Raw genomic sequence first — 15,686 nt, forward strand, 5'->3', positions numbered from 1 at the left:
TAAAACAGACAAAGACAAATACTGTGTGAGCCCACTTACGTATGGAATCTAAAAAACAAACAAACCCAGACATAATACAAACAAGAAAANTATAGGGAAGACGTGGGGCTTTCTTACAACAAAATGTTATTCAGCCATTGAAGAGAATGAAGTCTTGCCACTGGTAACAAAACAGATGGGCCTGGAGGTCACTATGCTAAGTGACATAAAACAGACAAAGACAAATACTGTGTGAGCCCACTTACGTACGGAATCTAAAAAAACAAACAAACCCAGACCTAATACAAACAAGAAGAAAAGAGAACTCAGAGCCACAAAGAACAGATTGGTGGCTGGCAAGGGGATGGGGATAAAAGGTTAAGGGGGTCAAAGTGTACAAATACCCAATAATGAAATAAATAAGTCACGAGGATATAGTGTACATCATGGTGACTATCATGGATAGTACTGTACTTCATGTTCGAGAGTCGCTAAGAGAGTAGATTTTAAAAGTTCTCATCATGAGGGAAAAATTGTCTAACTCTGTATGGCATGAATGGTAACCAGACTTCTTGTGATCATATCACAATATATTCAGATGTGGAATCACTACATTGTATGCTTGAAATTAATATCATGGTATACATCAATTATATTTCAATAAAATAAACTAAATATTATTAACTATATATATGGATCTGTGATATAATCTAATTGATAAAACATACATTCTATATTTATGTTAAATATGGTCATACAATTTTTAATATGATCATACAACTTTAGATGTCAAGTGTTGTCTCTGAATAGATTGGAAATATTCTATTCAATGTTTTCTGGCTTCTGTTGGCACTTTTGAACAGTAAACCCTGGCTCATCCTTAGTAGGTGGTAGGTCAGTGCCCTGGAAGCTTTGAATCTGGTCATTGAAGAACAGGATATTTGAAATCAAGATTTCCGATGTAGGATCAATACTGAAAATGATAATTTCCCAAAACTGTACCTCTGAAAATAAATAGTTGCAGAGAAATGGATGAACACATCCTCATTTTAATGTTCAGAAAAATACTGTGTGTTTACCCAAGTTGGGAATGAGATACGATGTTGTAGAACCCTAAAATTTTTAAAGGCTTTTTACCTTCTACACTGGGGAGACTAGGCTCACATACAGTGCTCGGTATTATTTACAGCTTTTCATTCACTTCAGTGCCAAATTCTCTTTCTGATTGGCTTTCCTGTAATCATAGGCAATTGACTGTTGATTGACCTAATATTTTATCGTGCACTAAGCTTTCACGTATGAGACTTTCATGCCCAACAGCAACAGAAATAAAATTCTGCCCTGGAATAGACGCGTGGAGGTGTGGTGGGCGTGCTGGCCTCACACGGAAATAGAATCAAGTGTTATCTTAACACTGGCCCCTGCACATTTGCTTTAAATCTTTAAAGCCCTGGATGGCACGACCTTGTCACTTGGTCCCTAATCACTGCCTGCCCACCACGGGTACAGTTTGTACAGCGTCTCCTTATCTGGCTTCTAATAACATGTGGTTTCAGGAAAGTGTGTTATTGACCCATGGCCTCTAAAGTATATATGATGTTTGAATTTTAATAGATTGTAAGCTTAGGAATAAACTTCCATGATATTTAAGAAATAAATAATTTTAGGAGTAGGGTCATTTGAAGCCTCTGAAAAAATTATCACTTGTCACCTACTATATAAGTGCATAAAGTTGACTCAGAGCGATTGGAGGAAATTCAGACATACATATTTTTCAAAGTTTGTATTTTATAAAAATACATGTATTTTCATCTATATTCATATAAACTTGTGCTTTAAGGAAGTGTTTAGAAGAGAAAAGAATCAGTATGTGATAAATTGGAGAACAATAGTCATATTTATGAATTTGATTTTGTTTTTTTTAATTTAATGAAGACTATATATCCTAGAAGCTACTGAAAAAACAAGATGTAAGAACAAAATACTTAGGAATTCAAATACACTAATGGATTATGATAAAAAACACACCCTTTTGGTTGAATAGATGATTAGAAGGTATCCTGCTTGATGGCTTTGTAGTTGACCTTCATCTACTGTGTGTCTCTCTCTCATCTAACCACTGAGCTCTCTTTCTCCCTCAGTGTTAAAGAACCCGGTGTGTAAGTTGTACAGATTCCCCACGTCTGACAATAAGTGGATGCGAGTCCGGGAGCAGATGTCGGAGAGCGCGTTGTCTTTCCACGTTCCCAGGGAACTGATCTCTCTCCACATAAAGGAAGACCTGTGTAGGTAAGGGAAGGCCGTGATCGCCTCTTTATGCTCACCTCTCACATGAGTTATTTATTTTTTCCCATAAACCACTTTTTCTTCAAGTACGGTGGTAACATAGAACTCTAGGCCTTCCCTGTCCAGAGTGGTGGCCATTAGCCCTGTGAGGCTATTAATCCTTAAAAATGGAGCGAGTCTAATTTGAGACATTATGTAAGTGTTGGATACGCACCAGGTTTTGAGTTCTTGGCACCTAAAGAAACAAACAAACAAAAAAGACTGATTTCATAATTGGGATTAAATAAGAATATTATTAATGCCACCTGCTATTTTTTACTTTTTAAATATGACTACAAGAAAAATTTTAGTAACATATGTGACGTTCCTTTGTAGTTTGCATTATGTTCCTATTAAATAGCTTGAAGTCTAGCCAATAACCTGACCTCACCAATAATCCCTGTGTCATTACCTCATCGGTTTTTGGTAACTGCTTCTGTAAGAAATTCCTACTCCACTCTTCTTTGGATTACTCATCTGTAAGAAGACTATCACGTACTTTTTGGTCTAAAAACTCTATGAGATGATTGATAAAGTATGCTCTGTGAATGGGCAGTATTTTTGTACAACAAAATTAAGTCCATCACTATAGTAAAATGGGGATGTGAGAGCTGGCCGTTGATGAGAGTTTCTCTGAGCCGTGACTAATCAATGTATTTCTCTGCCTTTTACACCTCTAGTGACTTTAAAAATGCTGAATACTATATTATACTAAACACGATTAAGGCCCTAAATCTCAGAAAATTAGCCAATATTTTTAGTAGTTAACATTTTTTTAAATTTCTGAAATATACAGCCGGGTGTGAAATGTCCAAAATTTGGATTCCTGCCTTATGCGCCCATTAGTATGTCAAGGTACTTTTAGAGTGTCATATCCCTTTGGTAGACCCTACAGTCTGATGCCGTATCAGCATAGACCAGTGAGCACACCAGGGATGAGGCAGGGCACAGCTGGTGGTGCTCACAATACCATCATGAGCCTCAGCATGTGTCAGTCAGTGAGGGACCTCATACACAACTGAGCCCCATTAGGTTACAATGGAGCTGAAAACTTTCTGTTGCCCAGTGGCGGTGCAGCAGTCAGAATGTCACACCAGCACAAGGCGTTGCCTACACAGTTGTGGTGATGCTGGTTTAAACAGGTGCTCTGCGCTGCCGGTCCTGTGAAAGTGCAGAACAGAAAATCCTGTTACGTCCATAATACTTCACAGTGATAATAAATGACTATGCTACTAGTTTATATCTTTTTATACTATGCTTTCTATTTTCATTTTAAAAGTGTATGCTTCCTACTCATTGACTTTTTTTGCTGTAAAACAGTGTATGCCATGTTCTGCCAGAAGCAACCTCGCACATCTCCTGTTTACTGTGTCTCTGAATTGCGTTGTATTCTCTTGTTTGATGTAATCTCATGTTGTTTTGTGCAGTCATGTGCTGCATGAGCTTGTGGCCCAGGAGCACTAGGCTAGACCAAGAGCCTAGGTGTGTAGAAGGCTGTGCCACTCAGGTTTGTGGAAATACATTCTATGATGTTTGCACAGTGAGCAAATCACTCAATGAGACATTTCTCAGGATGCAACCCTCTCATTAAGTGGTGCATGGCTATATTTGTGATGGTAGGAATGACTGTTCAGATACTATATGTCCAAGTAGTGAGAAAAGACAAAGAAAACAGGTTCTGGGCTTTAGGGGAACTCAGACAGCAAGCTGGATTATAAGGAAACAGAGTGGATATAGGGAAATAAAGATGGAAAGAGGGACAAAGAGTTGGATATTTGAAGAGTAGTAGGGTGAGGAGGAGCAAGCCACAGAAACCAGACAACAGTCATTGATTCAGGCCCAGTGAGGCTGTAAAATGCACAGGAACCTAAACAGACTACTTATAGGAGCAGGCTGCAAGAATGAATTCATAGGAGCCAGATTATTCAATACCGTCCCTGTCTATAGCTCACTCGAAGAGTAGCTGGTGGACAAAACAAATCCCAGGAAGGATAAGAAAACTTATGTGTTAGAGCAAAGGAGAACAAAGTTTGGATCTTTGAAGTCATAAAAGAATTGTCATCCTCAACAATGGTGTTTTCTAGACTCTCAGACACTAATGACCACTCCAACTGGAGTTGTGCAAAAGTCCCATTTTGTACAGAAGGGACGGAGAGAATGAATGCTCCTCTCAGGGCTCATAGAATAAGGAAGGACAGTAGACAGACTGAGTTAGAGGTGTCAGGGAGGACCTAGCACCTTCATTTTAACAGAGAACCACAGAAGAAAAGTTGCCCGAGAAAGCAGATTTAAGAAGTCAAGGCTAAGCCTCACCTTATAAAGTGGATTTGAAATTGCACCTAACTTACCAGTTCTAAATTCCCACTGAGACATCTATAAAGACACCCAGTAGGGAATGGTGAGTTTTCACAAAACACTAGACTCAATTATTAACGTAATTCTATATACGATGACTAATCATTAGGGTAATATTTTGGGGTTGAAAATATTAGTTGATAGATCATTCATGCTGTTTCATCTAAAAATACAGCAAGCTAGTGAAAAAGATAGTGAAGATCAGGACCCCTCCTTCTGCCACAATCTGTCCTTTGTCATCAGGTCAGAAATCCCACCAAGGCCCAACGCCTGACCTTCTACTCCTTCTGCGTTCTCCCCAGTGCGCGCTCCAGCTCCTCCCTGCGTCCCCGCTCCTACTCCTTCTCTTCCTTCTCTCCTCTCGCTGTCCATCCCAGGGGGAAATGATGGGTAGGAGACGAGGAGAACGCGGGCACTAAGCTACTGAATATTAGTAGGCATAGCCGCTATAATTATTATCGTATTACTTTTTAACACACCAAGTGCCTTCTATTCATCTCATTCTCTTGCCTTTCTCTGCATCTCTTTTGGCTGTGCATATGTAGCAAAAAAATTGTAAACTCATGGAAGGGGCTAGTGGGCAGTACCCCCGCATTATAAAGTTCTCCCACAAGGGACAGAACCGGGAACTGTTCTCAGTACACCCTGGGAGTTGCTCAGAGGAGAAAATCCCGTTTTAACCCTACAAAACAAAACTATATCAAAACCTGGTAGAGTCTGGAAATTTGCTAGGTGCTGTGATGATCAGCCTGTTCCATATATATATTTTCATTTCTCCAACTACTTTTCTGTGTCAATCTCCCATTATTAGAACATGTTTGAAAAACTTTAGCAATGAATCTTTTACATTTAATGTAAAATGGAGAAAAAGGTCAATCTGAACCCCAAAGGGAAACAAAAAACATATATAGGAAAATCAGCTGGTCATCTCAGTGGAATATAAGAATTTGTTATGGAATAGGATAAAACAAAGCCTTAAGAATAGAACCCTTATCCTTTAGTGAGCATGCCAAGAAGAAAAGGCTAATGTAGGGGAAAAGAAATTTTAAGTTGCAGCAGCCAAGTGAAATCCAGAGTCAGCAGACAGGATCTGACACTGAGGAATCATCTCACTAATGTGGAGAACGAATACGATAAACTCTCCCCAAATGCTAAATAAAGGTGAGAAAAGTTTATAATGATGAGAAAGAAGATGTCAGACATTCAGGGCACAAAGCTGGAAACTGCCAAGTAATTGTGAGTGTTCTCAGGAGAAGAACAATTAACGCAAAACTTAAAAGAAAAACAGTGAAAACTTGGGCAGTTTTGTTTTCTTTTTCTCACTAGAATCAGGATAACCTTACGCTTCTCTGCAGAAGCTCATGGAGTAACAGTGACTGATTTTTGAGAGAAAAAGGCTTGGACCTCATCTTATTATGTAGGGTCAGTTTGTGAATTTTTTATGAATGAAAGCAATGGAAATGACATACTTAAATATGCAGGAGCTCAGAAAATGTCACCCCAAAAAACTTTATTGAAGATCTATTTGAAGCTATATGCCATCCAATTCAGAAAGTAACTTAAGAGTTATATTTAAAATAAGTACAAATGAATGTAATATAAAAATAAATTATAATATTAGCATGATATAATATAATACATTACATGAAGAATGCAAGAATGGGATGTCGTCTTGCAAAGGACTTGGGAACACTTTTCTTGGTGGGTGGACCCTCCAGTCTGGGTAGAGATCTACTCGAAGTTCTTCCCTCCGCTTCTTTGAACCCTCATCCGACTCGGGTCCCGGGGAGTGTGTTACTTGCTTCAACCTCCCTCCCACCCCCGCAGTTTCTCTCAAACCCATTTCTTTTTTGCATTTTCATTTCATCTACTCTAATCCCAACCGCCATCATTTCTGGCCTGACAGGGCAACAGTCTCCCAGCAAGTTCCTTTGAATTCATGCCTCACATCACAGACTCACTCACTCCGATTGAAAATGGTATAATATGCAGGTTTCCAGGAGGAGCTTCCTGGAGACAGCCTCTATATTTCAGCTTTTGAGAACTATATCCTGTTGCAGAATTACGTGTTGGAAGGGACGAGAGGGAGGTTCTGCGTGTAAAGTACTCAGTATAAGACTTTGCTTCTAAGAAGGTTACAGAATTTCTCCACAATCATGATACATGATGGATTTGACATTGAAAAGCAGACCAGCTCTTTTACCTGGAATACTTGAAGGTTGAGGGAAATTGCAACTGGTTTATTAGGGGGTTATTACCATGGAAGGAAAAGGAGAGAGTGGCATGCTGAAGACGGCTCAAATATCCTAAATCCATAGAAGGTGTGCGTGCGTGCGTGCGTGCGTGTGTCTTTGTCTGTGTTTACAAGTTTCAAGGTTTACTGGCCTTCCACTTGGGTTGCGTGAGGACGAGGTATGTAGGTTTTGTCAAACTGCGGCCTTTAAAAGGTTTAGTTTGTTTTAGTGTTGCCACGTGTTTTGTTCGTGTTGAGTATTTTCTTCAGAGGGTGCACTGCCTCAAGGTTCTGCTGTGCTCTGTCTACACTGACATGTGTCAGTTCCTGGGCAGAACGGTGGTGCCCGGAGAGCTGGCGCTCCACGACAGCTACGAACACGCAGTTAATCATCAATGCACACGTGTGTGTCTGGATGGGAGGCTCTGGTGGCTAGATGGTGTTTGGCTTTATTCAAAAGGTATACATTTGTACAGTATAAAGAGATATTTGAAAAGCTAAATGGGGTGAAAAGCTTTTTTTTAAATGAAGTATTTCGGGAAAAATGATCCTCGTGATCCATAGAACTCCCAGGAAAACATTGGTTTGATTTGTTTCATGTGGTTTTCTCTTTTTTCTTCTTCATCTCTTTCCTGTATGTATTTTTCTTCCTGATCCCAGGGGCAGAGAAAGAAACTTTGTGGTGTTACTGTTGGGAGTTTAGAAAAAAGATAAGAATATTTCATACCAATTAACTTGGAGACTTTCTTAGCTTTTATTTAAACCATATAAATATGTGTGTGTGTGTCATGGAGAAAAAAACCTTATAAATTAAAAAAAATAAAAATCTGAAAAAAATACTTAAATACAAAACATAAAATAGAGTTTGGGACATATAAACTTTAAAAGTTTTATTACCACTTCATTGAGAAAATGTAAATGCTTTGTTTTACATATTGGTGTTTGTAAATGTTGTATGTATACTAAATTCATGGCGAAAAAATATTTTGTATTAATGAAGGCAAACACTTTTTTGTTCAACACTGTGTGTTTCAAATACTCTATATTCTGTATTTTCAGAGCTGCATCATAAAACTATGTTTAGTGTGTTTATATAACTACATATCAACCTATTTCTTGAGCATAGTGTATTCTTCTCTATGAAAAAGATGGTCAGTAAGATATTTTAAAATCCCAGAAAACCTAGTTGCTTCCCAGAAATATGTGTTTCAGAGACATGTTCTATGTGTTAATTTAAATAGAATCATAATGCTGTCAATTGGGCTTTCTAGGTACTCCATGTAGTTTGAGAGAAATGCAGAAGATATTTAATTCTCTGACATTGTACCTTACCTTAGATCATTTTATGACCATCATTTTAAAAAGGTTTATTTTATTTCAAACTGATAACACCATAAGAATGCCTTTTCAAAAATGATAAAAGTATATATTAGGAATTATAAACTAGAGCTAGAATATATCCAGATAAATTCTACTTCAAAAACATCTTCACTCTACCAAAAGCTATACAGCAGGATTTTGCAACATAGTGACCCAGCCTGTCCATTTAACATGGTACAGCCTTCTGAAATGTAGTTTATATTCTCTTTTCAAAAATCACCAGACAGGACTTCCCTTTCCCATGGGCTACAAGGCAAGCGGGACCTCCTGCCCACCTGCTTCTCCAGCCTCATCCTCTGCCTTGTGTATTTCGTCATGGCGGAAACACATGCTTTTTCAGATGCCTCTACTACCTATCATTTGCATCCTTGGATAAAATAAAGGGGCCCTGAAAATCTTTACTGACCTTAAAGAAACATTGATTAGTGGGAAAGTAATGGCTAGCCAGCTATTCTATTTAGATTTCCTATACACCAAATAAAGCTCAAACTGATGAACCTCACGTATGTTTTTAAAGTGTTATGTCTTTTCCACTTTGTTTGTCCTTGTGTTTCTCTCTCTCTTTTTCCTTCGTGCTCTGAGAAAAACCCTTAACTCCTGTAAATCCAAAAAGGATGCATAAAGATGTCCCATCAGGACTCTACTGTATTTCTTCTCTTCATTTTTCTCCGTATGATGTTGTTGCGCAGTTGGAATGCCGTGTGGTATGTTATTTATCGTGAAAAGTGCATTTGCCCTACCAGCTCCTACCATTGAAGGCAGATACTGTGTGCCGTTAGGTTCATCATTAGGGATTCTTCGTATCATGCAATGAGAGGTCCTGTCGAGTGCTTAGCATCACCAAGCTGGTGATAGGAATCTGGGTTTGATTTCACTGCTTGGGTATTACCGTGTCCCCACAGGAAAAGATGAGGCAAAACTCGTGAGAAGCGCATTTTTGTCTCTTCTGCCAAGATTCTTCATTTCTAGTGAAATGAGCCGGGGGGGGGGGGGGGGGGGGCGGCGGCTATATTCTGGCGATTAAATCACAGAATTGGAACGGTTATGGACCTGAGTTCAAAACCTGCCATTTGATACACCCTGAATATGTTTGAAAAATTGTATAATCTCTCGATTTCCAGGATTTTTTTTACTTCTTAGGTAATAACATTATTATTTGTCCTGCTGAGATACTATAGTAGTTAAATGGGCAGTCATGAGATTCTAACACTTAGAACTGTAGGGTTTTGTCTGTGTGTGTGTGTGTGTGTGTGTGTGTGTGTGTGTATGGCTCTGGGTTTGGGGCCCGGACCCCCAACGGCACTGTCACAGCGATGTGACAGTTGGTCTAACTGCCTCACTCTCCCATTTCTTCACTGTGAAGAAGGGATTAAATAACAAGTACATGTGGTTGGAGTGAGCTCCTGACAAAGTGATGAAAGGCCCTGGTGCAAACATGCACAGACCTTTTATACGCGGAACCTACTTGCACCATGTATGTAAAGAGTCCTATACACACTAGACTCAATATATTGAAACTCTTCTTGTTGTTGTTTTCCATCTTAGCTGACAGTTGATCGTGTTTCCGATGAAAAGGTGTACAATTTAATTTAATCGTTAGCTTACTAACTGAGCACACCTCCTAAGCATATTTACTATACGCTGCCACAAATTCCAAGTGGGCAGAGAAGCAGAATGGGCATATCTTCTCCCACAAAGCTGCCGCTTGGAGCTGAGACAGAGGCTTTGGGATGACAGGCTTTGGATTAGTCAGGGCCACAGAAAAGGAGGAACTTGTCCACTTTTTGTTGATAATGAATAGAAAATAAATAAGAATTTTTGTTGTTTGAACTTCCAGCAGTTATGGTAGCCAAGGCTGTCTGTAAGTGCACACTTGAGCCAAATATTGGAGCCAGCTCCAGGTTGACCTGGGTGGAAGCTACGTTCAGATGAGTCCCTCAGGTGGAAGGTTCCAGCCTGGTCCTCTTTTTCAGAGATTCTGTCTTAGGAGAAGCCATAGTCACCAGGAATTAAAGTAAGAAAGAGAACAAGATTTGCAATCACAAGACCTGAGTGTAAGTCTTGCTTCCGCCGCTCACTAGTGGTGTGGCATTAAACAACTCACTCCACTCCTCAGCGATATTCCTCTCACTTGTCTAGAGCAAGGTTGTTCGGTACAAGTTTTTGTGATGGCAATATCTAAGCTGCACGGTCTAGTGTGATAGCTGTGTGGCTATTGAGCACTTGAAATGTGCCTGGTGCGAGTGAATTTTTAATTTGGCTTAGTCCATCTCTATAGAATGATCTCTATGGCTTGTTTTAAAGATAAATAAAGATATACATCCTATATCAAAGTACTCTTGATTATCAGGAAAATCTTGATGTGGCCACTGAAAAGCACCACTGCCAGGCATTTCATCGGCCTCCCAAATTCCGTCTGCATATGGAACTTACCTGGGTCACATCTGTACTCTAGAGCCAGGGGTGGAGTCAGAAGGTGGACTGTCCAGAAATGTCTACGATTTCTAAAAGTAAGGACAGGAATAACAAAAAGGGGATGTGCGTTCTAGCATACTTAACTCCTTTGAGCAGCCTTTCAGGTGCAGTGGGTAACATCCATGGCTGCCCACAATGAAAAGGCATACATAATTAATTAATGAAAATTAACGTATGTGGATTTAAGAGAAACTTCTTATAATGTGCCATCATTTTTGATGTAAGGGGAACACTGAGCTTCACAGTATTAAATGAAACACGTTTGATAACGTTAAAACAAATTTCGAAGGTTAAATAAGATGTTATTTATAAGTAAATGCCAAATCACCTTTATCACGGAGAGCAAATAGACTCTTAGGATGGAATGAGACATCCTTATTATTCCTCATGTTTTTCTAATGTAGTTACCTGAAATGGAATTATTGGATTTAGCTCTTTACCAAATGCAAAGAGATCCTGTGATCGCAGTAAGTCCTGTAGTCACTGGGTTCCACTGCTTAGTCTTTGCACATAACTCGAAACCTCCTTAAGCATCTGGCAGCCACTTGCGTGGTGCAACATTCACTTACTCGAATGTCAAATGAAAATCAGAGTGAATGACCGCTCCAATCACTTCTCAGTGAAATGGTGGCGCATGGATTGCAATGCTAACCCCACAGTCATTTACAAAAAGGCATTTTTTAAAAGGCTCTGATTTATGGATGCAGTTTTTAGTTCCGTGTGGGTTAAAGGACAGGCAGTTTGAATTGTGGGCTGAAACTACTCTGACACCTGACATTGAGTTGAGCTTCGATCAGTTTTATGGTGTCACCCAACCACTTCAGGAAATTGAAGCCACCCACCTTGTGATCCAGTCAAGTGGACATGTGAAATTAACCATCACAGTAAATAATTCCATGTGAAGATGTATTTCCAAAGCTTTCTTTGTTCCTAAGGAAGACTTGACCAACCCAGGGTTACAAACCTAGGTCATACAAGGTCAAAGGGCTCAGCAATGGCTCATTTATATGTTCTGTGTATTCATTCTACCGAGGGGATAGATGATAGGACAAAAAATACGAATAACACAAGTCTCTGCCACTCACAGGCTCAGGGCAAATTTTCCCCATATTGGAATTCCCCTCTTGAATACATCATCAGTGGGCTTTTAAACTATATTTTATTTTATTTTTTTTTAAATTTTTTTTCTAGATTTTATTTATTTATCTTTAGATGGGAAAGGAAAGAGAGAGAGAGAAATATCAATGTATGGTTGCCTCTGGTGTGCCCCCTGCCGGGAACTGGCCCGCATCCCAGGCATGTGTCCTGACTGGGAATCGAACTGCCATCGTGTGGTTCGCAGGCCCGCGCTCAATCCACTGAGCTACGCCAGCCAGGGCCTTAAACTATATTTTAAATAGAAGCTTTAAAGAGTCGCTATTTTTATGTAATTTTCTACACTGGCTTAACCCTACCGTGCCTTTACTATCCGACCACTTATTCAGTGGAGAGCCCCATACACTGTCACGTGACTTCCTGACACCATCAGTCGCGTCCGTCTCTGAAGATTAAGACCAGGCGTTAGCATGCCTCCAACGGCATCTACCATGGAAAGATCCAGAGTGACTCTGGCCCTGTGTTTTATCAGGCCAGACCCTGGAGAGTTCTGTCCCCACTGGACATTGCTTCCCCAGCAGCTATCCAAAGGACACAGATTTCGTAACCGAGTGCAAAGGCATATATGTCCCCATGGGCTGAATTGTTACCAGTGACATACAGAAGACAGTGAGGGAGTGGCATATAGATGTCTCTTCTTCCATCTAACAAGCTGCTCTGACGTGCGAAGATTCCGTGTGACCTGCCTGGAGTTGTCCCACGTGCCCTAGCAACCAGCTGTGTTTCCTGTGAAGTTCTGCCCAGCTCAGTAACATACACCTTACGTCTGCTCCCCTTTTTCCTGCAACATTCTCTTCTTACCTCCCTCAGGCTTCCCTGGGATTGCTGGATCTCAGGCTCCGCCTTCCTGAGATTGAGATATGAAGCAGAACCCTTCAACTGCAAAGTTTTTGTTCACCAAGTAACGAATCAAAACATGATATAAGCAGTCCTAGGCTTCCTGGTTCAAAGGTGTTCTGATTCTGGTGCACCCAATTCTCTCTCTCTTTATCTGTCTCCGTGTATTGATGTAGTGAGTTTCTTTCCTTTTTTAAACTTAGAACTACTTTCTTACTCTGCCCCACTCTGGTTTACAATGTTTCATCACTCGACTCTGTTTATTATACATTTACTCCCCAATAGTTGAACTGTTTTTAATGCAGAGACACCTTATGTTGGTTATTTGTCTCTTTCAGAATGCATACTTTGTCAATGTCATTTTCTAGAATAACTGAACAGTGAGCGCCAGATTTCTCTCTGTGTTCCTGAGTGTAAATTTTGACATATTGGATGGGTATTATAAAATTTAAACAAAAAGTTTATGGACTAATTCCAGTATATCACAAGTCATTCCCCACAGATCACTAAACACTTCAGACCACACTTTTCCAGGCCACTCTTAAGCAAGGACTTGTCACCAAGCCAGAGTCCCGCACTGTAGGAAGGGTCTTCATTAGCCTCTCTTTACTTTTTCACCACCTCCCCTTTAATTACTATTTGTTTTTTTAAAAATATTTTCATCCAATTTCTATTGTTTTTTAAAAAGATTTTATTTATTTATCTTTAGAGGGGAAGGGAAGGAGAGAGGGAGAGAAATATCAATGTATGGTTGCCTCTCGTGAGTCCCCTGCTGGGAACTGGCCTGCAACCTAGGCATATGCCCTGACTGGGAATGGAACCTCGATCCTTTGGTTTGCAGGCCCGTGCTCAATCCACCAAGCTACACCAGCCAGAGCCTAATTACTATTCCTGATAAGGATTAAGAGAAAACAAATTATAAACCTATTAGTATTAAACATCTATTGGTGCATCTATTAGGATTAAGTGGGAATACCTAATATTTCTGTCAATAAGTATCTATTAGAACTATAGCCTGAAACCTGACATATCAAATCAGTACACCATACATGCTATCCACCTCAGGTTTAACCTAATTGCCCAGTTTCTTCTAGACTGGGATATCTTAAGCTTTTGGAATTATTCGTTTGTTTTGGCTATTGTTGTTGGTTTGTCTTGAATTCAAATAGCCTGTCATTTGAGTGCAAACCAAGAATGTGACTTCCCAATTATTCAACCTTCTCTCCTACCCACACTTTGGTCATGAACTTCCTTTGCTCTCACTGTCTGTTGATTAATTACTTCTTCTCCCATGAATGTTGTGAGATGACAGGTAATCTACAGGACAGTTGAGAATAAAATGATTATTCGCAAAAATTGTAAAGAGCTGAGATGAAAGTTATGGTGAAACTACATTGCATCCCTATTGAAACACAACAAAGGCAGCTACGAACATTTGAAGCCAAGTCACAATTTTGCACACCATCCATTACTCTTACATTTAACAGGATGTTAAAGATTCTACATCTTCTGAATTCATTAGCTTGGTATTTAACATATTTCACAGCCAAAATAGCAAAGAAGTTTCATTATTGCTGGTTAAATTAGCCTCATGAAAATGTTGTTGGTAAAAGGTTACAGAAATGAATAAGAGATCTAACAAGGCAGCATATTAAAACCGTTTATCATTACAATTTAAAAAGGCATTCTGATTATTTAATTTAACTTGGATAGAAGATAGAGAATTAGATAAAAGTTAATAATTAAAACCTAAATGGCATGATTAGCTTTCCCTTTTGATGAAGAAGGGACAAAACTTATGCAGTATTTACTTAAATTAATCTCTTGGGAAAACTGAGGCCAATAGAATCATACCTGATCATACTATTTATGAGCTTTTAAAAAATTACATCCAGCCCTGGCCAGGTGGCTTAGTTGGTTGGAACATCATCCCATACACAGAAAGATTGTGGATTTGATCCCCAGTCAGGGCACATATGGGAGATCACCAATCAATATTTCTCTCTTACGTGGATGGGGTTTTTTTTTTCTCTCTCTCTCTTTCATTCTTTCTCTCTAAAATCAATAAAAACATATCCTCTGTTGAGGATTGGAAAAATGACAATTCTATTGTATATAAACTAGGTTACCGGAATAACTTGTGTTTCCTTCAGATATAGTTCGATAATTCTTCCCCCATTATTTTATTTTGGATTGCTGAAGCCTAGAACTTAGCCATTTTTTTTGTTGAGATTCAGTGTTTGTTTTTTAGCTGAATGGCCTCTATGTACATTAAAGAAGGTCTTTGCCAGCTTTGTGAAATTTATATCTGTGAATTTAACTTGTATTTTTTCTTTTACATAGAGAATTTTTTATGTTTTTGTGGTCTAAACTATTTATATCTTTCTCTGTGTTAAAATGATTACTCCCCCCTAAAAAACTCATAGAGCTTTTCCAAAAGGGACGGTGAATCCGTTTCTGATGAGTTTGACAACCCTGATGAAGCACTTTGTGTCAATGGATTTAAGAGCGAAATAAATGTTTTGTCCTTTTTTCCATTCTTAACAGAAACCAAGAACTGAAAGAACTTGGTGAACTTTCCCCACACTGGGACAATCTGCGGAGAAATGTCCTTACTCACTGTGATCAAATGGTGAATATGTACCAAGACATTCTGACCGAGCTCAGCAAGGAGACAGGTGTGAAAGCAATAACTTTACTTTTCCAACCAGAGTTACATTTCATGTATGAGGGTAGATCATGTGAAAACAATAATAAACATTGTTATGAACATAAAAGGGCCAAGGTTTTTTAAAAGCACCATTTATTTCTAATGCTTTCATCTTGGCATAAAAAATAACAAAGAAAAAAATCACTCATGGTGTTATTATAAGCATAAGTAAGAGTTAAAAACTTAAATTTCTGAGAAGAAAAGCAAATTATAGAACTACGTTTTTCTTTCAGAAGC

At 39.1% G+C, this 15,686-nt stretch overlaps 1 protein-coding gene across 3 annotated transcripts in view; it reads left to right on the forward strand.

The window, feature by feature from the left end:
* The window catches only part of INPP4B (inositol polyphosphate-4-phosphatase type II B), a 241,481-nt gene that overhangs the window by 107,222 nt on the left and 118,573 nt on the right, over positions 1–15,686 (forward strand). For all 3 annotated transcript variants that reach the window (XM_037058473.1, XM_037058471.1, XM_037058472.1), the window contains 2 exons: positions 2,121–2,268; positions 15,287–15,417. In XM_037058473.1, the coding sequence (XP_036914368.1) occupies positions 2,121–2,268; positions 15,287–15,417 (279 nt within the window). The remainder of the gene's footprint in view (positions 1–2,120; positions 2,269–15,286; positions 15,418–15,686) is intronic.

This window comes from Sturnira hondurensis, unplaced genomic scaffold (genome assembly GCF_014824575.4).
Source record: "Sturnira hondurensis isolate 20B ecotype Veracruz unplaced genomic scaffold, ASM1482457v3 Scaffold0010128, whole genome shotgun sequence".
NCBI lineage: Eukaryota > Metazoa > Chordata > Mammalia > Chiroptera > Phyllostomidae > Sturnira > Sturnira hondurensis.